The following is a 22730-nucleotide window of genomic DNA, read 5'->3' as shown; positions in this document are numbered from 1 at the left end:
AGACTATAGCCTTTATTTTTTGGTCAAGTTGCCATCTGCTTGAGCAGAGAGATCCAACTCCCCTGCTGTAGTGACATGTCTAACCCTTCCTCACTGGCTGTTTCTCTGTGTACCTTTGTGTTTCTTCATTCTCCAGGTCCCCAGGTCCTGATCTGGCCTTTCTGACTTCCTGTCCTGACAAGAACAAAGTCCATTTCAATCCGACCGGCTCAGCCTTCTGCCCTGTCAGTTTGATGAAGCCCCTCTTCCCCAGCATGGGTTTCATCTTCCGCAACTGCCCCTCAAATCCGGGATCTCCTCTTCCTCCTGCCAGCCCCAGGGCACCACTTCGGAAGGATCCAGAGGCTTCCAAGGCCTCCCCACTGCCATTCGAGCCATGGCAGCACAACCCGCCATCAGAAGAGTCTGTACTTTTCCAGAGCTCCTTGGTAGTCTGAGGGGACCCCCTCCACACATACACATACTCTGCTACGGAGACCAGTGCCTTGGTGGCAGGCCTTTCTTTAGCTCCCTGAGTTGAGGGATGGAAGGCCTTTCCCTCTCGACCTTCGAGCACTTTCCTTTATTGTGTCAAAGCCCTGAGTCTTCTTTCTGATGGATATGAGCCTCTCTGAATGTGAGGGGTCTTGCTTCCTCCATTAGCAGCTGGGCAACTCAAAACTCAACACCTGTGTACCTGCCACTTCCCTCATTTGATGGAAACTCACCTAGGTCCTGAGTCCCCCACCCCAGGGTGTGAGTACAGTTGAATTAGAGTAGGCTCTTGCTGGCATGGAGCAGGCTGGCTGTGACTGAGGGGGAAGGGATGTCACAGCTTTCTTCCTACTCCACCTCTAGAGACACAGAAGAGCAGATCAGAAGATAAGTACCCATCCTCATGCCTCCCTCCTCTTGGAGACTGACCAAAGCGGCCCTAAAGGGCCATAACACTTGACCAATTCAGCTGCTGGCAGTGCAGGGAACCAAATGTTTTCCCAAGTGGCATTTCATCTCACCCTCACCCTGACTAAAGATTGTCTTAAGCAGCAGCCCAGCTCGCTGGTGTGTGGTGGAGGAAGAGGGAGAGCGAGTGTTCCTTCAGGTGACAGTGGTAGCTCCAAACCCTCCACCGGTCCCAGGGCTGGGCTGGATTAGAAAAATGCCTATTTTTCTTGTATCGATGTAGAACTCTATTTTCTCCCAAAGACACTATTTTTGCAGCTGTTTGAAGTTTGTATATTTTCCATATTGCAGAGCTTACACACAATTGAAGAAGAATGTTAATGTTTGAGTTTTCTTATCTTGTGTTTAGAAGTTGTTGTTGGTTGGTTTTTTTTTTTTTTTGTGCAGATCTTGTTAATAGACCAAATAAATAAGTATTCCCAGCAGCTTGAGGTTCTGTTAAGTATATGGGAGGAGTGGAATGGAGATGGGCAGGATCATATTGATTGTTTCATTTAACTTTACTATTAAATACATAATGCCTTGGGTCTGGGTGCTATCTAGATGGACATCCTGCTTCTTCACAAGACACAGAAACAGCAGACCCATGTAAAGTCTGTCCAGAAAAGAGTGTGATGTTGCCTGTGAGTGGATGAGGGAGGAAGTCATTGGGGAGGTGACCCATCTTCACTGAGTCTGAGAAGGCTCCGGATTCTGGAGAGTGGAATTAAGAGGAAATGAGAGTGACTGGGGGGGTGGGGGGTGGGAGGGAGTGTACGACAATTTGGCATGGTGAATGTTCCTTGCACTGGCAAAGGGAAGGAGATAAGGGGATGTCATTAAGATCAATTCTCCTAGTACACCTTTAAGGCCATTATGTTCCCTTTGGCTCTTCCCATTTCAGTGGGCACCTACAACCCAGTGTACAACCTTGGTAGGAAGAAACTGCTCTTGTTCTGCAGCTTCTCAGTCCAATGCTGCTTCTATAAGAGCTCTTGGGGGAAAGTGGAAATAACCGTCCCAACTTTCTGATAGTGCCCTGAATTTACAAAGCATTTTCACAAAACACACATTGTTACTACTATATCAGGTGGCGAATTGAGAACCCCAACAGCAATCATGAGTACCACTGGGTCTTATCTATAAGACCTCAAGACAAATCCTCTGTCAGGCTATCCTAACTATCATGTTTAGTGCTTTACATGAGGTGCTATTGAAATATGATAATGACTCAATGAGAGAAAGGTGAGGGAAGATTTTTTTTAATTGGCTTTTTCCCAGACAGATAGCAAATGGGAGCACTAGGATTGAAAACCTTAGCATTTGATACCACTGCCCATGTTTTTATATTCACATTAATCTCACAAGACCTGAGTCAAGTGAATTGTTTGAGGTCACGGTTGGCAAAAAGACCAAAACTGGGACTGGAACCTAAATCTCTGATCCCAGCTACTTATTACTTGACTCCCTGGATGTGCCAACTGATTCAGTAGACTAAGGCACTGGGCAAGAGAGCATATGCTGGGAATTCCCCACTGTAATAGAAAAGAGGCAGTAGACTAGGATAGGATCTTCTGTTTCTTTTTTTCTTTTTTCTTTGGTAGGTCATGAGGGCTTGAACTCTGGTCTGGGCACTGTCCCTCAGCTCTTCAGTTCAAAGCGAGTGCTCTACCACTTGAGCCACAGCACCACTTTGTTTTCTGGTGGTTAATTGGAGATAAGAGTCTCACGGACTTTCCTGCCTGGGCTGGCTTTGAACTGTGGTCCTTAAATCTCAGCCTCCTGAGTAGCTAGGATTACAGGCCTCAGCCACCAGGGCTGGCTTGGATCTATTTCTAACTTCTCTAAGCCCCCCTAAGGTGGCTGGCTTGCCCCCAAAGTCTTAGTGAGTCAGACCTCCAGTGATGGGTGTGGTGCTGCCCAATGTTTCCTTCCTTTGCCTGAGTCAGTGCCAAAGAGCAGGCAGCTAGAAGAAACAAAACAGCCTAGAGTCCAACTGGTTGCCTGAGAATTGGGCTAATACATGGGAATTGAGTGGAAAGAATCGGGGTCAGTCTTGCCCCTGCCAGTTTGGCACAGCAGGCTGGAGACACAGCCCTTGGGTGGAGGAGGGGTCGAATGAGGGGTTTAATGTGAAAGATGCTGGAGGAAGTTAGGAGTTTTGGGTCCATTGTTGGTAAATTGGAGGGCCTTGAAATTTCACTTCAGGGAGCTTTCATTTTCACTTCCAAGATGTCAGAAAATAAGATAGGAGTTGAGAAAGGGTAATGACAATCCCTTCAACTTGCATAGCACCGTTTACAGTTTATAGAACACTTTAATAAAACTCAGCTCATTTGATCCTCAGATCAGTCAAGGGGTGACAAAGCTGTTACTAAAGATTTCTAGTTTACAGACTGGGAAAACTGTGGCTCAGAATTTAAGCATCACGTGTACACTGTCCCACCTTTTCCCTCCCAAGACCCCGGATCTAGCTGACGTCTACTGCGTTGTTCCTAGTATAGGAAGCCCAGGAACTGTGTGAGGACTCTCCAAAGCCAGGTTTTGAGCACTTCGGTAGAGCGAAGTTGAATCACTGACCGTGGGCATCCGCTAGAGGGCGTTGAGGCTCTTTAAACGTTTCAAGGCGTTAGGACCCAGGAGAAGCCGGGATGTCCACCCGGAGACTTTTTAATTCGCTCCCCCGGCAGCACCGCCTCCGTCCCCACCCACCTGCCTGTCTTCGCACAGCCCAACCAATTGGTGACCTCCACATCCTTCTACGTCATCACTCTACGACCGCGTATCTTCTAGGCCACTCGGTCGAGCTCCGGGTTGCAGTGGTCCTCAATATTGCCTGATTGAAAATAAAAAATCGAGGTATTAGCCTCGAGAAAGCTGAATCCTGTCGCCACCAGGAATAGAGCCAAGATCTCAAGAGCCTGTTTTCTTTCTCCTCAAGTGTTTTCTGGATTTCGAGGACTTTTCCTCTTGGCAACCCTGAGCTGGCAGTTCTGGAGTTGACTGCTGGGTCCTACTAAGGCACGGTCGCGTGTAGCTCCTATGAGGCCTCTGCTGCCGGTCGGCGATGTCCGCCTGGAGCTGCCGCCTTCGCCGCCGCTGCCGCTGCCGGTTGTGAGCGGGTCTCCGGTCGACTCGTCTGGGCGTCTCATGGCCGCTAGCAAATCCCTGGTGCCAGACCGGCTGCGCCTGCCGCTCTGCTTCTTGGGTGTCTTTGTCTGCTATTTCTACTATGGGATCCTGCAGGAGAAGATGTGAGCGGACCCCTGGGAATGGGAACACAGACCTGCCTTGCTTCCACACCCTCTGTCCAGCCCGAGGCCGGGCTCGGGCCTCCTGTCAGCCCCCAGGCTTTCCTCTTATCCCCATAATTCTAAAACGCTAGACTTAATGTTTAGGGTTCTCAGGACCTGATAGTATTTCTTCCTTTAGATTTTTTTTTTTACCCTTGTTGATTCCAAGAACCTGGGACTTCTAATTCTCAAGCAGATTTCCACGACCCGAACCAAGCGTTCTTTGGAACCCCCAGGTGTTTGTGGGCAGCCTGTTTTGCCCTCAGCCTTGTTTCCTAGCTTGAATACCTTCTTCCTGGGATTCTTCGGTCCACTGCTTGATTTCCCTCGTTTCCGCTAATTCCATCCTCTACGGATTCTTTTTCTGAGGGGGAAGATGGGGAGTCATTAGGGTAATTAGTATCTAGATCCAATTACATCAACTCCTTTTGTAAATGAGCTTAATATCCCTTACGAACTCTTGCTCTACCTCCAGAGACAAGATAATTCAAAGCCTTCAGTGGCTGTAGACATTCTAGATGACAGTAAGTGAAATATACTCATTTCTCTGCTCTGTTATGCACTTCATCGTAGAACAAGAGGAAAGTATGGAGAGGGAGCCAAACAGGAGACATTCACCTTTGCCTTAACTTTGGTCTTCATCCAGTGTGTGATCAATGCTATGTTTGCCAAGATCTGTGAGTACTAAGATAATATTTTGTTGGGGAACTCCCCTCCCCCATTCTGGGTATTAAGCATTGATTGATTCCACTCTGAGGTCTAACTTTCCCTGACCCTCATACAGACTCTGTGTAGTCTACAAGTCTAATGTAAAGTGAGATTAAAATATTATACCCACAAATTAGACCAACTTCTGAGTCACAGATGTTCAGAGAATTGGTCTTTGCTTCTAAATTTCTATTGAGAATACTTAAAAAATTTTCCTTTGACTTTCCTTTATGTGTCAGCTTCAAACATGTTTTGAGCTTTCTTTGTTCCCTATAGTCTACCAGCAGAGATAAGTCCTCTCTTGAACTGAATGAAATCCCTACATGCACCCTGCATGTGATCACGTGTCGGGCTTAAATGGAATTGGAGAGTTGAATAATTTTCACAGATTTCCCAGTCTAAGAGGACAGAAATAGCTTATGTCTTATTCAACAGATAGGTTCTTTTCATGTGGCCTCAACTTTTGCTTAGTGGTCCATCCTAGCCCCACTAGGTTTCTCTTGTATGTTTTGTTGTTTTTTGTTTTTTTGTCTTCTCCCAGTGATCCAGTTTTTTGACACTGCCAGGGTGGATCGTACTCGGAGCTGGCTCTATGCCGCCTGTTCTGTCTCCTATCTGGGTGCCATGGTCTCCAGCAACTCAGCACTACAGTTTGTCAACTACCCAACTCAGGTGAAACCTCAGGGTGGGCTGAGGGTTGGCTCAGAAATTGTTTTGGAATTATCTAAGGAGTCTTTCCTCAGGTGTGTGATGACCTAAATAAAAGAGTCCTGAGAGAGTGTGTTTGATGGATTCAGTGTATAAACAGCTGAACTTTAGTGGTGGGTTGGGTCATGATAGGGCTGCTTTCTGAGGCTGAGGTTCCTGGTGCTGCCTGACATTCATCTTATTGTTGCACCTAGTACAGTTCCTGGCACATCGTAGATGCTCAGAAATTATTTGCTGAATTTAATTTCAGGTCCTTGGTAAATCCTGCAAGCCAATCCCAGGTAAGCACAAGAAGATGGTCTCCATCTTCTGTCCTTTTTCTTCCTCTGCTAGAGTTCTCTGTCCCTCTTTGTTTCAAAATCCCATTATAGGCCTTTCCAGGGACTTTTCCTCCAGGCCTTCTCCTTGCCTGTCTTGTCATCTGTGTGACTTCCGTGATGTGCATAAGCTGGTAATTCTCAGTAGAAGCTAGAGGCAGACCTACTTTGCCTCACATGTTCACTCATTTTTGTATTCTGTGGGTTTACATTGTCATCTCAATTTGTCTATCTGTTTCTCTCAACCTCACCTTTCTTTACTGTTCCCCATCTCTGCTTTATTCCTTCTTGAACCTTTCACCTTTGCTCTCTACCTTTTCCCCACCTTATACTCTACTCAGCAATATTGCTCAATCATCTTTATCTAGATGCCAACATGTTTCACCCCTACTTTTATTCTCTATAGATCTTCCTTCCCAGACATTCTTTTCTCCTTGAGTCTTTCTTGGCTCCTAGGAGAAGGGTGTTGGGGTCATTGATGCTTGTGGATGCCTGAATTTTTCTCACTATTTTTTCCACTGTAGTCATGCTCCTCGGGGTGACTCTTTTGAAGAAGAAGTACCCATTGGCCAAGTACCTATGTGTGTTGCTAATTGTGGCTGGAGTGGCCCTTTTCATGTACAAACCCAAGAAAGTAGTTGGAATGGAAGAACATACAATTGGCTATGGAGAGCTCCTCCTGGTATGTGGTCTTGCTAAGAGGGAAACCTTTTCTGGCAAAGTCAACCAAAGGACAGACCCACCAAGGCAGCCAGAAGACCAGTGTTTCTCAGGGGAGGGTGTGGTACTGCTTGCGCTTCATTTCTTGTTTGTTTTTTGTTGTTGTTTTTGTGGGTCCAGTCATGGGGCCTGAACTCTGGGCCTGGGCGCTGTCCTTCAGCTCTTCAGCTCAAGGCTATTGCGCTTCATTTCTGATGGGAAGCCTGAAATATTTATCTATAGGCAAGCTCCCCTAGTGAAGAGAATTCAGAGGCCTGTGTCCAGATCCTTGTGTTAAGTCATAGAGACTTGAGAGCTGAGGAGGATTAGTATCTCTCTCAACTGGGTTTCTAAAGAACATGGAAGCAGAGTTGGAAATAATACAGCAGGGGTCATTGTGTATTAGGCACTGTTCCAAGTGTTTCACATGTTAATTGATTGAATTTTTTTACAGCAATCTACATCTTACAGATTAAGGTCAGAGAGATTAAGTCCCTTGCCCTTTATCACATGCTATTTAAGGAGCAGAGTCATCATTCCAATCCAGGCAGTCTGCCTACAGAATTCATTCTCTGGGTCACTATACTCCAAGCTAAAACGCTAACCTGCTGGGACTAGATTTTCTTTCTAGCTTTAGCAAAAGAAGGGGGTGGCTCACACAGCCTATTTTAGTCTCATGTACAGCAGTTTCAAGGCATTCTATTTGGAGGTGGTTGGCTTCCTGAATTCAGTACGATGATGTGGCTCAGCCTGTCAATTCTGTTGGAGAAGGACAGATAGCATGTCTTCCTGTTTGTCCTGTGAACTCTGCATTTTGAGGAACCTAAGGATTATAATCCTGTGTCCTGGGTTTGGGAGGGACCCTGATGGTCAGCTCACTGTAGACTGTTCCTTTTTCTTTCCCAGCTCTTGTCTTTGACCCTGGATGGACTGACAGGTGTTTCCCAGGACCACATGCGAGCTCATTACCAAACAGGCTCCAACCACATGATGTTGAACATTAACCTTTGGTCGACATTGCTACTGGGAGGTGGTAAGGAGCAGTTCTGCTATTCTTCCCACCTAGCACCAGAGGGCAGACTACTCTCATATAGTCATCCCTGGCTCAGATGCACAGGCTTAGACCAGACTTGGTTCGAGATGCCCTTTTGTCCAAAACCCCAAAAACCTGCACTAGCAGAGTCTGTTGCTATCTGTTACCTAACACAGTAGGGGTAGATCTGTGCCAGGTAAAATACATGGAGTATCTGGGAGCTTTCCCTTTCAAGAGGCAAATGAGTATTGGTGTAGTGCTCACAGGAAACAAACTTAGATACACATAGAAGAGAGTTTGTCATGAATGTGTTTACTTTGAAACCAAGGTTCCCTAATTGTTCAAGTCTGGGTACTTGTAGAGAGCATTTTGGGCAGCACTCTGGGGTCATTGGAGGAGCTTCTGGAGGTGACCTGTGTTAGGAACTTCTTTGAGCTAGAGATTTGTGGCTTACTGTCCCTGCAGTAACTGAGGATCTCTGTTTGCAATCACTTTGTTTGAAGTAAATTATTAACTCGCCTTTCTTGTGAAAATCGTCTTTAGTTTCTCTAATCAAATAAAAAGGGAGAAACTGGAGAGGCATGATGGAACAGTACAGACTCACTCCATATACTTCTGCTCCCCAGACTCACTCCATATACTTCTGCTCCCCATCTCCTTTGGGTACTTCAGTAGACGGTGTATAAGCGTGCGTGTGTGCCATACAGCATGTACCATTCTCCTTTTGACATTTCTCTATAGGAATCCTGTTCACTGGGGAGCTCTGGGAGTTCTTGAGCTTTGCTGAAAAGTACCCAGTTGTCATCTATAACATCGTACTCTTTGGCTTGACCAGTGCCCTGGGTCAGGTGAGTTCCTTGGTTAGTTTTTTTTTTTTTTTGGTCGTGGGGCCTGAACTCTGGGTCTGGGTGCTGTCCCTCAGCTCTTCAGCTCAAGGCTAGCACTCTACCACTTGAGCCACAGCACCACTTCTGGCTTTTTTCTTTTTGCTTATGTGGTGCTGAGAAATCGAACCCAGGGCCTCATGCATGCAAGGCAAGCACTCTACCACTGAGCCACCTTCCCAGCCCCCCTTGTTTAGTGTTTTGTTTTGTTTTTTTTTTTTACCCGTCCTGGGGCATGGGCACTGTCCTTTGAGCTTCTTTTGCTCAAGGCTTGAGCCACAGCATTATTTCCTGCTTTTTCTCTGTATGTGGTACTGAGGAATCAAACTCAGAGCTTCATTCATGTTAGGCAAGCAGTGTACCACTAAGCCACATTCCCAGCCCTCTTAAAGACAAGACAATTTGACTTCCCTTTTGTAGCATTGGTTTCCTAAAAAGTTTGCATTTGGGAGGGGAGGGGTAAGGCAGTACTGGTATTTGGGCTCAACAGCCTCATGCTGGGCCTTGATCTTGCTGGGCAAGCACTTTACCACTTAAAGTATGCCTCTAGCCCTTTTTGTTTTAGTTATTTTTTAGATAGAACCTCCATTCTTTGCCCTTCTACCTATGCCTTAACTACAATTATAGTTGTGACCACTATACCTGATTTGTTGAAATGAGGTCTTGCTAACGTTTTCCCCTGGGCTAGCTTTGAACCTGATCTCTGCTGTCCAAACAGCTGGGGTTATAGGCATGAGTCATAGCACCTAGCTCCTGGTATCTATCTGTCTTTAGATTTCATAGAAGACACCCAATAACCAGCCTGATCCACCTTTCTTTCACCCTCTAGAGTTTCATCTTCATGACAGTTGTTTATTTTGGTCCTCTGACTTGCTCTATCATCACTACAACTCGGAAGTTCTTCACAATTTTGGCCTCTGTGATCCTCTTCGCCAACCCCATCAGTTCCATGCAGTGGGTGGGCACTATACTTGTGTTCTTAGGTAAGTTCTACCCAGAGCAGATGCTTCCTTATGCCACAAAAGAATAGTGGCTGAGCTTTAGTATGGTATTTTCCCCAACATTTACTTGTGTATTTGAGATTTACTTAGTTGTTTTAGAGAACCCACTCCCTCCCCCACTTTTTTTTTTTTTTGAGACAGGGATTCACAGTAAAGGTCAGACTGGCCTCAAACTCAAAACCCTCCTGCCTTAGTCTCCTGAGTGCTGACCAGGTGTATACACCACACCCAGAGAGGGAAATTTTTTACTCGGGTTTGAGCTTGAGGCTTTTGTTTGGTAGACAAACATTGCACCATGCTTCTAGCATTTTTTGCTTTATTTTTCCAGTTAGAGCCCCTGGCTTTTTGTTTGGGGCTGGCCTTAGGCCACCGTCTTACTTCTGTCTCCCATCTACCAGGATTACAGGCATATTCCACTATACCCTATTTGTTTTTTTGACCAGGGTAGCCTCCTATCTCTGCCTCCTGCCAAATTAGAATTACAGTACAGGTGTGTGCTAAAAAGAAAGCTTTTTTTTTTTTTTTGGTAGTGTGGCCTTCCCCAGATCTTGTACAGGACAGGTGCTTATTCCTTACTGACTCATGGTGCTATGGATGAGCTGAGAAAAATAGCTTGAGAGGGAGAGGAGAGAGAGAGAGAGAGAGAGAGAGAGAGAGAGAGAGAGAGAGAGAGAGAGAGAGAGAGAGAGATTGTGTTTCTTTTGCAGTACTGAGGTTTAAACTCCAGTCTCACAGTGCTGGAAAGGTACTCTACCATTGAACCATGCCTCCAGCCAGACACTTAAGTCTCTGTATGCGTGTGTGCGTGCATGCATACGCGCATGCATGCGTACGTGTGTGTGTGTGTGTGTGTGTGTGTGTGTGTGTGTGTATTTACCAGTATCTTGGCGGATTTTTTTTTCATTTCATAATCTGTTATCTCTAAGAAGGTCATATAAAATCAGTGTTGTGAGTTTTATTTAAAGCCCCAGTTTGTGGGGTTTTTTGGTCAGTTGTGGGGCTTGAACTGTGGGCCTGGGTGTTGGCCCTTAGCTCGTCAGCTCAAGGCCAGTGCTCTACCATTTGAGCCACAGTGCCACTTCTGGCTTTTTCTGCTTATGTGGTGCTGAGGTATTGAACCCAGGGCCTCATGCATGTAAGGCAAGTACTCTACCACTGAGCTACTTCCCAGTTTTGAAGAACTAAAATTGATTCCTTCAAATCATTGGGTTTCCCCTCCAATAAAACTGAGCTCATTTTCTGCTTTCCGTAGGTCTGGGTCTTGATGCCAAGTTTGGGAAAGGAGCAAAGAAGACATCCCACTAGCAAGAGAGAGACTACCTTCACTCCAAGAACACTTTGGTTGCTCTCTCCAGTAGTGACATCTCTTGGGAGAATGGACTTTAGTAATGATAAGGGACTGGGTTCTGTCTTTAAAAAAAAAGAAAAAGAAATGCCACAAAATCATATATTATGAAAAAAGAAAAGAAAAGGAAGAGAAAAAGAGGGAGGGGCATCTGGATTTTAACATGGGAAGTTTCTGTTCCTGATGACCTGGAGGACAATCTAAAGCAAATAAAGAGAGGAAGAGGCAGAGCTTGAAGCTTGCAACCCACGCTGCTGCTCTGTGGTTAGCATGGTTGGCCGGGTAATTCCCCACTAGCCTGTGCATGACCAAGATGGGCTCTGAGAGACTGGTTGTGCCAGCAGCCTCTGTTCCCCTGGGCCAGCTCTCTAAATGTGCTAAGACAGGTGGCTGCTGGCTATTACAGCCAGAGGATGGAAAATCACTTCTCCAGAGCTTGGGTGGGCAAAGGTGTCATGAAAAACCTGAGAACTCTGTTCTCAAGAAACGCCTTAAGGTCGGGACGAAATGAGTCTAGAGCCTCAGGGTCAGCTGAGTTTTTGCTTGTTCTCACTGCCACCCCTCAGCCAGAACTCCACAGAGACCCTGCATGTGTCTTGTGAGCAGCTTTGCAAGGTCTACGAATATACTTGTTCTCCCCCCTCCATCTCTTCCGTCTGTTCTCAGTCCACCTGGTCCCCTCCAGGGAGGCTGGATTAATCCCTTTTATTCCCCTGCTAAAGCACTGCAGTCCTTTGCCATCCTTAGCTTTGCCAAGGTGTCACCATGCCAGCTTCTGCCTGTTGAAAGGAGGCTGGCGGAAGGCATGGTGGCTGAGTCCTGGCACTGAGCCGCTGTCGAGTTTTTGGGTGGTAATGGGGGAGAAGGCGGAGCATGGAGTGGAGCCACCTGCCCACTGCTGCCTTCAGAGTTGGAAATCACAATCCTCCGAGGACCAAACTTTACACATGAAAGTGCGTTTCTACCAGCTGCAACTTGGCCTCCATCTGTTCGGCAGCCGCAGCCCCTTGGCTCTCCAGATGGGAGCCCGGCCTCCTTCCTGAGTGCTGCCTTGCACCCCCACCCAGCCTTTCAAGCCCTGCCCCACTTGCACTCTTCTCCTTCCCTAGGGCTGCATATTTCCTTAGCTCTGACCCCAAAGGCCCCCTTTCATTTTGAACTCCCTCTCGAGAAGTTTCAGTACATTTGGCTGAAATTCCTTTCTCCACCCCTCTCCCCTCTTTTTCATCCTGAAGGCTTCATCAGTTAGTGGCTTCTCTGCTCGAGTGGCATGCATTCTGTGGGTTGGTTAGGTAGTTAGAGGATTTCAGCAGGGCTAGGGGCCTGCAAGGCAAGCATCATCTGGACCCGCTGGTTTAAGAAGACAACTTTCTGCCTATCAGACTTGTCCCCCTGCCATTCCCAGCTAGCTGGCAGAACCCAGTGAGTTTCATTGGGTCAGGGTGGCTCTCACTTGGTTGCAGAGAAGTGGCTGGCTCATGGAACAAGTCTGCCCCTTCCAGCAGTGGGCTGGGAAACCCTGTTTTGGTGTTTTCACTCATGCTCCCATTTATTCATCTAACTTGTCTTTCCTTTTGGGTGTCACACTAAACAGTCTGGGGCTGCAAAGTTAAGCAGGACTAGCAGTTACACTCTAGTGGGCCCCATGTTTAATGAAGGGAGACAGGAAACCAAATCACTGTCCAGTAATGCAGGTGGAAGGAAGGGGTCTGGGCATGGTAAGGCTTGACAGGAGAGTGTGGGAAGATGAAAGCAGGAGCAGATGGAGCTTTGGCTCCGCTGCCAAGCCGGGAGAGGGATTTTCAGCTGCCTCGGTGCCCCTTTCCACTCTTGTCTCCAGCCTCTGGTCAGTTCCAATGAGAACACATTGCAGGACAATGGCTTTCAAGTGAGGTGGCATTCTACTTGAAGGTTCCTGAAAATGTTTCGTAAGCTGCCAGCTTGTTTCGGTGGCATTTTTAACTGCAGCTTCATGGGAACAGAGCATGCCAGATTTGACTGAAGTCAGAACTCCCGTTAGCTCACAACAGGGCTGATACTAGGCAAGTTCAAACAGAGGCCTTGTTGCTCACTAACCCTGGGCAGCCTGGTGCCTTGGGTTTCTAAAGATCAAAGGACTTATCTCTGCAGTTAATTCTCAGCTATGTGCAGAGGGGAGGGAGCCAGCATGGAAGTTTCCTGAGCCCTGTTTTCATTGTACTCAGGACTATTTTGGTTAAAGTTTGGGTCTACCTCCTTTAAGCTCACAGTAACATGATTTATTTTTCATTTTCCTGTGTATCTCTTAACCTGCAGCCAGAGTACCCCCAAAATATGATTTGGGATGCAATCCTAGGGAAAGGATTTTAAAGTTAAAGCCTTAAAACAAGAAATCACGTTTTGTTTTTTAAAGGACTTGAAGTGGCAGCTGGCTCCTTACTACCCTGTGAAGCCCACAGAGCAAACATCTGCACTTCTTAGGCATGGAAAAATCTAGGGGAGGAAAGGCTTGGTGACCTGCAGTAGGTTCCTGGGTATGTCCCCAAGTTCTGGTCGCCTCCTGGATCTCTGCCCATTGCCTCTGCCTTCTGACTCCACTCATCAAGGGACAGTTTGCACATTTTATGAGTGGAGCTGGTTGTTTTCCCCAGGTGTCCTGGCAGAGAAATTACCCCAGGTCTCTGAAGGATCATTCAGTACTTCCCATCAAAAGCACACCAGCTGTCCTTAGGAACAGTAAGCAAATGTATTTACAGAGCTCCTGCTTTTTCCTAGCTCTGTAGTGCCTGCCTTTTCATCCTTCGGATGTTCGTATGGAAAGAGGGGCCAGAAGCAGACTGGCTGTATTTGGGATAGGGAGCTGGAAGTCCATCAAGATGCAACAACTGCAAGTCACATGGTTCTATGGGAGGCAGGAAATGGAAGTGAGCCTCTCTTCAGAGGTCTACTTCAGCTTAACAGCAAGCTATGCCAATGGATCCCAGCTGTTGGGATTTTCTGGCAATTCCTGGCCGAACTTCCAAATAATTTGGGGGACTGACATAGGTCTTCTCTTTTTGTTTGATACTGTGTTTTCTTTTTTTGTACTGGTTTAATTCAGGGCCTTAGGTTTGCTAGAGAAGCACTGTATCACTTGAGCCACACTCCAATCCTTACAGTTTTAGTTCATCATGTAGGGTTTTGCTGGTTTGGGATTACTGACATGAAATACCAAACCCAGCCTGGTTTTTTAAATTTTACTGATTGATTTATATTAGCTTACATTATAGGTATACAGAGGGAGATTTCACGTTTACATTTCCACACATTTACAATATCTTCCAATCAATCTCACCCCTTTTTATTATCTCCCTCCTCAAAACAATTTCCACAGGTTTTCATTGTTTTATTTTCATAGTTGCAAAACAATCTAATTCAATTGTATTCATCCTCTTCATCCTCCTTTGTTAGCCCGTTTTTTTTTGTTTGTTTGTTTAATGAGGCCATTAAGAAAAAAAAATCAGCCAGGCCCTGGTGGCTCAAGCCTGTAATCCTAGCTACCCAGGAAGCTGAGATCATAGGATTGCAGTTCAAAGCCAGCCCGGGCAGGAATGTCAATGAGACTCTTATCTCCAATAAACCACCAGAAAACCGGAAGTGGTGCTGTGGCTCAAGTGGTAGAGCGTTCATCTTGAGCTGAAGAGCGCAGGGAAGTGCCCAAGCCCAGAGTTCAAGCCCCATCATTGAAAAAAAAAAAAAAAAGAAGAAGAAGAAATCACCAGTTGGGCACTGGTAGCTCAATGCCTATAGTCCTAGTTACTCAGAAGGCTGAGATCTGAGGATTGTAGTTCAAAGCCAGCCCAGCCAGGAAAGTTGATGAGATTTTTATCTCCAATTTGCCACCAGAAAACAAAGTGGAGCTGTGGCTCAAGTAGAGTGCTAGCTTTGAGGAAGAGCTCAGGAACAGTACCCAGGCCCCAAGTTCAAGCCCCATGACCTACAAAGAAAAAAAAAATCACCATTATAGTTTAGCAAAGGACTTTGTGTTTCAAGGAAAAGCTCTCTTCTTCCAAAGAAGTTGTAATTGGCAATCATTCAGTTATATTGATGATAAATCAGTTTTTCAGTTGCAGAAAGTGTTCAGCATAAAATGATATTTTCTGTTCACACATCACTGATTTCTTGATACAACTTGTGGTGTGAGCCAGTGCAGTGGCATTTGGCTCCTGCTTCTCAGGAGGCTAAGACAGGAGGATCCAAATTGGAGACCAGCTTGGACAAGTTATTGAGAACCTGTCTCAAAAAATAAAAATGGTTGAGGATATAGTTCAAAGATTGAACCACAGCCAGGTGCCAGTGGCTCACACTTGTAATCCTAGCTACTCAGGATATGGTTCAAAGCCAGCCTGAGCAGGAAAGTCCCCAGGAGACTCTTATCTCCAATTAACCACCAGAAAACCAGAAATGGCACTGTGGCTCAAGTGGTAGAACGCTAGCCTTGAGCTGAAGAGTGCACAGACAGTGCCCAAGCCAAGAGTTCAAGCCCCAAGACTGACCAAAAAAAAAAAAAAAAAGATTGAACTACGTGCCTGGTATACATGGGTTCAACCCATAGTTACAGAAACACAAAACAACAAAACCAACCAACGCAAAAGACACCACCTTGCAGTGTAGAGCCCACATTCCACAGTGCAGCCCAGTGGAGGCCCTGTGTGAAATAAGCATGCAGACAAAAATGGAAGGAAGAAATGAAGAGTCTATAATTTAGGACATTCTGAGAGCCCAAAATACCATTGGCTGACCTCAGCTCCTCAGTGGGATCAGGAGGAAAGTAAACTGTGGAGGTTTCCAAGAGACTGCAAGAAACTGCCAGGAGCTCTGCCCAAGATCTACCCCTAGTGACTTCATACTGTGGCATTGATCACCCAGCCCCTCTCCACCCCCACCCCCAGTGTCCAGAATATAATCTGGAGGACAGCCACTCCCTGGTGAAAAACCCACTTCTGCCAGAGCACAGTCCTAGGCCTGAAGCCAGTGGGCTATGGCAGGAAAGACAGGAAGGAGGCCTGAGTGGGACTCAGAACCTTCAACTCACTGAGTCACAAGCCCACAGGACGGGCCGTTTCTGTCTGAATAGGCCTGCCTCTTTGTGATTTTGGGAAAAGGAAAAAGAGGAATGTGGTTCAGATACTAACCAAAAGGGAGGGGCACTAGCTTCTTGCCACTTCTGATTTTCTCTGTTTCGGTGTGCAATGCTAATGGAAGCACCACATTTTAATTTAAGTTCTGGCCAGATGTGGTTTCCTTTCACTCGGATTCTTGAAGTGCCTTATTCAGGCCACAGTACTAGCAGAAATGACTCCCTTATCCATGAAGACTGGAAACTCCTTAAAATGTCCTACAAAAGTGTATGTGGCTGGGCGCTGGTGGCTCAGGCCTGTAATCCTAGTTACTCAGGAGGCTGAGATCTGAGGATCGAGGTTCAAAGCCAGCCCGGGCAGGAAAGACCGTGAGACTCCTATCTCCAATAAACCACCAGAAAACAGGAAGTGGCACTGTAGCTCAAATGGTAGAGCGCTCGCCTTGAGCTGAAGAGCTGAGGGACAGCGCCCAGGCCCGGAGTTCAAGCCCCATGACCGACAAAAAAAAAAAAAAAAAAAAAAGTGTATGTGTTGTGACATATCAAGCTGGGAGATTTGTTTTCCTATGAAAAAGGTCCCCAACTCTCTTCAGTGTCACCAGGTGGTCCACCACACAGACTCATTTAATTAAACATGATTTCCCAAATAGGGTGGGATAATTGGATTCAATTGCAATTAGAGTTGTCCTAGGCAGCTGTGGGTGGTGGAGGCCGGAGGTTGAGGACACAGAGATATCCAAGGTCAATAACCCATCCTGTTTCATTTTCCTCCTGGATCTGTAGTCACTCTCCTATGTCTGCCCAAATTGAACAAATAACACAGAATTCTAGGCTAAATTTGAATATCAGATAAACGACACATAAATTTTGGGGATGTCTCTGGATTCATGAGAACAAATGGTCTCCTGGGCCCCTCTCTGCCTAGGAAGGCACACTCACATTCATCACAACTTGCAAAAGGACATTAGGCTTCCAGGTGCTTTTGTTTGGAGCCAAAGTTTTTCTAATTTCCTTTGATGGCCCAGGAAAGATGCAGTTTCAGACCTGGTCGTCAGGGGGCACCATTCTCCCAAAATAGATCCCAGGCAGGTTCCAGGGGCTTCAGGAAGGGGAAAGCGGGTGTTGAATTGGAAGATTCTATTTGCTGCTTCTGTCTTTCCTCTGGAACATTCTTTCCCTACCACCTTGCCAGAGCTATTTCTGTGAATAAAGAACCTGATCCTGTCACTCCACTCCCAAATCACGTCCAGTTCCACAGTTACCTTTTCAATGCAGCATGAAAAGCCCTTCAGGATCCCACTAGAGTGTGTTTTCCTGTCTCAGCTCCTGCTACTTCCAGCCTGCTTCTATTCCACCCACCTCACACTCCCAGCTCCCCTACTCATGAGGAACTATTTGCAGTTTCCTTGGATGCTATTTACTCTCAGGCCTTTGTGCCCAGAGTTCCTCTGGCTTGGAATTCCCTTTTCCATTTAGTGCTTCTAGCAACTCTATTCATTCAACACATTGCACCAGTACGCATCGTGATGGACCATGTGCTGAACACTATGCTGTGTGCTGGATAGTGTAAAGTAGCACACCAGTGTCTTTCCTTTCTCCTCTTTTTTTTCTCTTTATTCTATAATTAGTGTATGTGAGCGTGTGTTGGGATTGGGTTTGAACTCATGGCCTTGTGCTCTTGCTTCACCTTTTCACTCAATGCTCTACCACTTGAGCCACATTTCAACTAAGGTGGACCTTTTTTATGATTCACATTGGGGGTGGTAGGAAAGGAGACAGTAAACAAAATACTTGGACATAGTGCAGGGGTTAACTGATCTACCTCAAATAGAGCTGACTGTTCCCTCCTCGGATGGCTTTCACGTTAAGGTTCTTAAATCCTAACAGCTGCCCAATCATTGCAGAGGAACATACATGAATTAAGCAGTAAGTTTAAGTCAATAGAGAAGGAGCAGGCTAATAGGGTGGAATGTGACGTGACAAACAAGAGTTCCATATGGTAACTACAGAGAACTTTTTACTTCCCCTACTTGCACCAAATTTGTTGTTTTAAAGAAAAAGGGAGCTGGAAGTATGTCTCAGTGGAAGAGCACCTGCTTAGCAAGTCTGTAAGACCCTAAGATCAAACCCCAGAGAGAAAAGGGGGGTAAGGGGGGATTAAGATGGACTGGAACATGTGTGTGTGTGTGTGTGTGTGTGTGTGTGTGTGTGTGTGTGTGTGTTTGTGTGCTTGTCCTGTTCTGGCCTTGAACTCAGGGCCTTGTGTTCTTGCTTGGCTTTTTCTTTCAAGGCTGGTGCTCTATCACTTGATCCATATTTCAAGTTCCTATATCTTTGTATTTTTATTATTTTATTTTATTTTTTGTCGGTCGTGGGGCTTGAACTCTGGGCTTGGGCGCTGTCCCTTCGCTCTTTAGCTCAAGGCGAGCGCTCTACCACTTGAGCCTCAGCGCCACTTCCTTATCTTTGTATTTTTAGAACCTAATATAGCAATGGGCTATGGTAGTTCTCTAACACATGTCTGCAAGAGAAAGGAAGGGAAACTAGGAGCAGTAGCTCAAACTTACATTTGGGAGATAAAGATCAAGGGGATCATGGTTGGAGCAGCTGGAGCATAAAAGTTCCAGAGACTCAACCAGGCACTGGTGGCTCAGGACTGTAATCCTAGTAACTCAGGAGGCTGAGATCTTAGGATCACAATTCAGAGCCAGCCCAGAAAGGAAAGTCTTTGAGACTTATATCTCCAATAAACAACTAAAAATCCAGAAGTGGAGCTGTGGCTCAAATGATAGTACACCAGCCTTGAGTGAAAAAGCTAAGGGGGCAGTGCCTAGACATTGTGTTCAAGCCTGAGTACATACACACACACACACACACACACACACACACACACACACACACACACACACACACACTCCCGAGACTCCATGTTGATGATGACTGGGTGAGGTAGCATGTGCAAATAGGAGGACTGCAGACCAGGCCAGGTGGGCATAAAGCAAGACCCTATCTTGAAAATAGCCAATGCAACAAGGAGCTAGAGGTGTGGAGGTGTGACTCAAGTAGTAGAGCACCTGATTAACAAGTAGGTGTGAAGCCCTGTGTTCAATCCTCACTATATCCCCTAGAGATGGGGAGGGAGGAGACAAATTAGAAACAACAGTTTAATGATTAAAGTTCTTATTGCCATTGCTCTGAGCACAGGACAGATGGAACAAGAAAGCCTGATGCTAGATTTATTGCTGACTCTGTGTGTGTGTGTGTGTGTGTGTGTGTGTGTGTGTGTGTGTGCATACAAGTGTGAGTTCCCGTATTAACAGGTATGACAGCTGGAAAATGTGTCCAAGAATCATCAGGTCCTTTCTCAGTAGCCACTCAATGAGCTGGCCCTCCCCATTCTTGGATGATGACAGGAAGGGGAATACAGGGCTCATGGTGGACTTCTTGGCTTCCTTCCAGAACCTGCAGCCACTGGCACCGAGATCAGAAAGAGCTTATATAGGCTTTTGGCACCAACTGATACATCCTCAGGGGAAGGTGTCTGGCAGCTGCTGCCACCCACTGCCTGCCCACCAGAGTGCCCATTGCATAGCAAGAGGTGGTGTGGGTCAGAGATAAAAAGCTTTCTCTTCTCACTTGTCCAAACTGAGATCATCATAACGATCTTTACCCCTGCAATGGCTAAGGAGGCTTAGGAGTCATCAAAACTCCCAAATGAAAGAAAGAGTGGGGGTGTTTTCCACTCCTCGTGGTAACCCCCAGGAGCAGAGAAGGAACCTGACCCAGAGTAGCTGGCTGCTTTCCCAGATGGCTACACGCCGTCTCCTCATCCAGAGAGGTTACTTGCTGCACACCTACGAAGAGCAGCTGGCATGAATTCTCACTGCCCCAGTGAATAAGGGCAGATCCTTGAAAAGGAGGCATCTGACGCTTCGAAAGTAAATTTCATCTGAGAAGCAACTAGATGATTTAGGAATCAGATCTTCCATCTTAGGCCTGAGTCTCTAGGGAGTCTAGGAAAATGCATTTTTTTTCTCTGAGTGGGACATTGCAGAGCTGGCAGCTTCAGTAAGTTGGAGTCCACTCTCTAGGCTGGATTGTGGAAATTTCTGTTACATGCTACTCTGTCTCTCTGTCTCTCTGTCTCTCTGTCTCTCTCTCTCTCTCTCTCTCTCTCTCTCTGATGAGAGGTAGCTTGAAAGCCAAAAACTACCCCCTCCCCCCAGCCTTCACAGGGCATGGGGCTCCAGACCTGGCACAATGCAGTGTGTGGCCTGCCGGAAGCTTTGAAGCTAGACTTTCCAGGAAATGCTCTCTCCCCCAGGCAGTGCTGGCTGACTCACCCAGATGCCAAGCTCTTTGTCAGTTCTCTGACCCCAAGTGGCCAAGCAGGCAGGGGTGCCAAGGGCTGTAGTCCTGCCTGGGCTGTATGTGTGTGTGTGTGTGTGTGTGTGTGTGTGTGTGTGTGTGTGTGTGGTCCTGGGGAGAGAGAATAGGGGAAGGGAGGGCAGAGACAATGAGGAAGTATTTTCAACTGAGCTGGCTTGGTTACAGGAAAAGGCAGAGAGAAGCGAGGTGGCTTCAGTGCTTGAGTTCCAATGCCTTTGACAAAATCTGTCTTTCCTTAGAGCAAGGATGGTGGCAAATTCAAGGTCTATTTTATTCCCCACCCCCTCTCTCTCCTGCCAGCCCTTTTTGTGTTGGTTATTTTCAAGATAGGGTCTTGACTTATACTCTACCACTAAACCAGCTTGGACTGCAATCCTATTTGTACTCACTTCTCTAGTTGCAATGACAGGCACATACTACAAACTCAGTTATTGGTTGAGATGGAATCTTGTGAACTTTTTGCCTAAGCTGGCCTTCAGAAATCCTTCAGATCTCTGCTTCCCAAATAGCTAGAATCACAGGCTTGAGCCACTTGCACCTGACCTATATATATATATATATATATATATTACATCTCTTTTTGACATAGGGTCTCACAATGTAACCCAGGCTGGCTTTAAACTCATGATCAGCCTGCCTCAGCCTCTCATATGCTGAGATTACAGAGATATGGCACCACTCTCAAAGGTTAAATCAAGGTCTAGAATCCAGAAGTGAGAAAATTGCTTAATACCTTCCTGGCCTACCATTTTTTAAAAAAAATATTAAATTGTTATTATAAAATGTCACCCCTTCCTTTGCTCTCTACCAGTTTTTCCCTGCCATCCCTACCCACAAGTTGTATTGTTCATTCTCAACATATTGTCCAGTGAGTATCACTGTTACATTTGTCCACCCTTTGTCCCTCCATTTCTGTGCCCTCCCTTATACTCCCAAAGACATAATGAGCAAACAGAACAAACAAGAAAGAAACCAGCCTCTCATTTTATCCATACATCTAATCCCCATGGTTTTCTAGTCACTGCAAAAAAAATCTCTCTGGGGTTACCACTTGACTCAAGCCTGCTTATTCTATTGGATTTTTTTTTCTGGTCCTGTGGCTTGAACTCAGGCCTGGGCTCTGACCCTGAGCCTGTCTGTGCTCAAGGCTAGTTCTCTACCACGTGAGCCACAATGCCACTTCTGGCCTTTTCTGTTTATATGGTACTAAGGAATCTATCCCGGGGCCTCATGCATGCTAGGCAAGCACTCTACCACTAAGCCACATTCCCAGCCCATCCACTTGGACTTTTAAGGGGAAATATTCATCCTCCCTCTTTCTCCTTCTTCTTCTCCATCCCTGCTGCCTTCCACGGTGCTCCCTCCACCATACTCCCTTCCTGTGGTCATTCATCGTCTTTTCCCTCTCTCCATGCTCCTTTTTTTTTTCTCTCCCATCACTCACTCAGCATGTCTGGGGTTATGAAGAGGCATCCTTTCCTTGGTACAGGCCCTCAACTACTTGCCAGTCCTACTGGGTACCTCTCTGTCTACAGCTTCTTCCAATTAGCCTTCTAGCCAGGCAGGTTGAAAGCCCTCCCCTCTTCTCTGCCACCTTAGCCATTTCCTTCCATCATCCATGACTAATTTCCATTTGGGGGGTGTGTGGAGGAAGGTAGTTTGAATATACATTGAGTTGTTTAGCCATCTACTCTGTTCTCTAAAGACCCCAGCCGACGTCAGAGAATATTATATACTATAACACTATCACACCCACCATTAAGTGCTGCAGGATCTAGTTTTAATAAATGTGGGATGGAAAGCTTTTGAGTCAGTCAGTCCTTAAAAACAAGGGTCAGCAATGGGGAAGATGGAGGTCCTTGCCACAGAGAACAAAGCTGTGACTCAAAGCCATCATCAAGATGTTTCCTTGCTCATCCACGTTCCTGAGTTTAATGTCTTTGGCTTGGGAATTCACTTTGAGGCTCTCCAATACAGATAAAAATAGAGCTCATAAATGCCATCAGAGGCACTTTCCGATAAGGTGGCCTTTTAAGGGAAGACTAGCTCCCAGCAGAAGATCTGAGTCAAAGAACCTTTGGGATGAGTATTCTGGGTTCACATGGCTGCTGACCAGTCTGTGGCCAAACAATGGATGCAGGAAGAGGAAGCTAATGGAAGCTTCCACACCCCCAAACAGCAGGAACCAACTACTTGAGGGAATGTTTATTTCATTCATTCATTCATGTACTCATTCCACACCCACTTAGATCTATGATATGCTAAGAATGCTGCTTGGCACTGGAATTGTGAGAGAGAAAAAGGAAATGAAAATCCCCTCCCTGATGAACTGAG

General features: G+C 46.2%; 2 protein-coding genes across 5 annotated transcripts in view; both read left to right on the top strand.

Annotated features, from left to right (window-relative positions):
* Fam117a (family with sequence similarity 117 member A) overlaps positions 1-1367 on the top strand; it is a 53126-nt gene extending 51759 nt beyond the window's left edge. For all 3 annotated transcript variants that reach the window (XM_070028320.1, XM_070028322.1, XM_070028321.1), the window contains one exon: positions 137-1367. In XM_070028320.1, coding sequence (XP_069884421.1) covers positions 137-437 — 301 coding nt within the window. In that variant the 3' untranslated portion in view covers positions 438-1367. The remainder of the gene's footprint in view (positions 1-136) is intronic.
* Positions 1368-3922: 2555 nt separating this feature from the next.
* Slc35b1 (solute carrier family 35 member B1) lies at positions 3923-11146 on the top strand. 2 transcript variants are annotated; one of them, XM_070028315.1, is made up of 9 exons: positions 3923-4175; positions 4788-4891; positions 5464-5594; positions 5881-5911; positions 6472-6629; positions 7553-7679; positions 8421-8527; positions 9393-9546; positions 10817-11146. In XM_070028315.1, the coding sequence occupies exons 1-9, from the start codon at positions 3964-3966 to the stop codon at positions 10867-10869; spliced, it is 1077 nt and encodes a 358-aa protein (XP_069884416.1). In that variant the 5' UTR covers positions 3923-3963; the 3' UTR covers positions 10870-11146. The 2 variants fall into 2 exon arrangements, with proteins under 2 accessions (XP_069884416.1, XP_069884417.1); XM_070028316.1 differs by having other exon boundaries at positions 3957-4175; positions 5489-5594.
* The last annotated feature ends 11584 nt before the right edge of the window (positions 11147-22730 follow it).

The sequence above is a fragment of the Dipodomys merriami genome, unplaced genomic scaffold (genome assembly GCF_024711535.1).
Source record: "Dipodomys merriami isolate MVZ:Mamm:240054 unplaced genomic scaffold, mDipMer1.0.p SCAF_19, whole genome shotgun sequence".
Lineage (NCBI taxonomy): Eukaryota > Metazoa > Chordata > Mammalia > Rodentia > Heteromyidae > Dipodomys > Dipodomys merriami.
This window is presented reverse-complemented; position numbering and strand designations above follow the sequence as displayed.

Bases quoted from the DNA above. Each gene is read 5' to 3' on its own strand.
- Slc35b1 (XM_070028315.1), top strand. From the start codon at position 3,964: ATGAGGCCTCTGCTGCCGGTCGGCGATGTCCGCCTGGAGCTGCCGCCT. The intron at 4,892-5,463 runs GTGAGTACTAAG...GTCTTCTCCCAG, and splicing joins TGCTATGTTTGCCAAGATCT to TGATCCAGTTTTTTGACACT. The intron at 5,912-6,471 runs GTAAGCACAAGA...TTTCCACTGTAG, and splicing joins ATCCTGCAAGCCAATCCCAG to TCATGCTCCTCGGGGTGACT.